The 1,710-nt window shown below is 40.3% G+C and overlaps 1 protein-coding gene across 1 annotated transcript in view; it reads right to left on the reverse strand.

Annotated features, from left to right (window-relative positions):
* Positions 1 to 686: 686 nt before the first annotated feature.
* The window catches only part of LOC117632458 (flavonol 3-O-glucosyltransferase F3GT2-like), a 1,165-nt gene continuing 141 nt past the window's right edge, over positions 687 to 1,710 (reverse strand). Inside the window, exon 2 of the mRNA XM_034365978.1 lies at positions 687 to 1,546. Coding sequence (XP_034221869.1) covers positions 687 to 1,546 — 860 coding nt within the window. The remainder of the gene's footprint in view (positions 1,547 to 1,710) is intronic.

The following is a 1,710-nucleotide window of genomic DNA, read 5'->3' on the forward strand; positions in this document are numbered from 1 at the left end:
TTAATTAGTTTACTTTTGGACCAAGTAGTCTTGGTGCCCAAGTCTTGTAAAGCCTATAAATAAGGCTAATGTAATAGTTGTAGGGGGATATATATGTTGATGATTAATAAAATAGTTTATTTGTGGCATGGATTTGCTACAATATATGTGAGTTTGCACTTGCCCTAGATTTCGGTGCTCGTGTATGTGGTTGGTGACCTGTGTCCAGATCCTGATCCCCATCAAATACTTGGTTCTCAAACGAACAACGAGTGAGAATTTATTGTTGAAGAAATCTGTTTCGTGGTATTTGGGACGATCTGAAAGCACACAAGGAAATTAAGTATGATGGTATCGCATGGTCCACGCCCCAGTACCAGCACAATTCCACTATCATTACAAAGGTGAAAAAGCTTGGCTCTTTAACATTGAGGAGGAGTTCCTCCGTACAACCAATGTGGTTTTGAGGAAAAGGTCCTCCTCAATTTTACGGAGTCAAAGTGTTTACACAAGTTCATTGAGACTACTGAGACTATTGACATGCAAGTCAACGCCCTTTTTCGCTGCCCATTCATGAGAACACCTCTAATTATTAATAGATACATGAACCTCACATTTGAGTTTAATGAAAATCATATTTTATTGAAAAAAGATGATCAAATTTATTCTAATTGATCTCCAAGCTTTCCACATATATACTTGATATATTACTTGGTGACAATGTCCACCAAGCTATTGAAAGCGTGGGTGGAGCTACCATTAGATTCAACCGCTTGTTGAGCAAGATTTTTAAGGGCCACGATTTTGTCTCTCATTTCCTTTCCTTCTTTATGCTTCAAAACAAGTTCCAAGGCCTTAACCATTCCAATTTTTGTAATGACCCCTCCCTCAAACTTAGTTCCAATTCCCCAAACAGCCACTACGCTCCTCATGTTGAGCATGTTATCCGCGAAAAATGGCCTGCAAATCATAGGCACACCAGCAGCAATACTCTCCAAAACCGAATGCCACCCAGCATGTGTCAGAAAAACCCCAACTGAGGCATGTCTCAAGACTTGCATCTGGGGAGCATATGAAACTATTTTCCCATTTAGGCAACCTTTGTTGTACCCTTTGGGCAAGAAATCCTCTATGTTGCCCCTAAATGACCAAATAAATGGAAACCCCGTTTCAGTCAGTGCTTGAGCTAAGGCTTCTAGCTCATGAGGTGGTGGGGTTAACGCGGTTCCAAAGGCAATATATATCACAGATGCAGGCTTGTGCTTGTCCAACCACTCCAAGCAACCACTGTCGTCTTTAGGCAATTGTGGTGATTCTGATATTAAACTCTTGGGGCCATAATTGAGTAACCTTTTGAATCTTGACTTGAGCACATTATCAATTTCAGGGGCTAAATCATCAAAAGAGTTGATGACAACAGCGGCTGCTTTAGGCAGCTTTTGTCCCATTTTGTGTAACATGGTTGCGACTTGTGAATCTAAGTCTCCAGTTACTACTCCTTCAGGTAGGTCAGGTATCTGATATCTTGAGAATCCAGGAAGGAAGTCAAGCGCCTGTTTTCCACCCCCTGAAAAAAAAAAAATTAATGATACTATATATATCAATAAGAATGATGAATATTGATGGACACGGACTATATGTACAAGACAGTTTGGGATATTAAAAAGGATTGGCTCGTGGGGTTGAATTTTGGAAGCTTGTATTCAATTCATGAGGTTGGCTTCGTTCATG

Source organism: Prunus dulcis, chromosome 1 (genome assembly GCF_902201215.1).
Source record: "Prunus dulcis chromosome 1, ALMONDv2, whole genome shotgun sequence".
Classification (NCBI taxonomy): Eukaryota; Viridiplantae; Streptophyta; class Magnoliopsida; order Rosales; family Rosaceae; genus Prunus; species Prunus dulcis.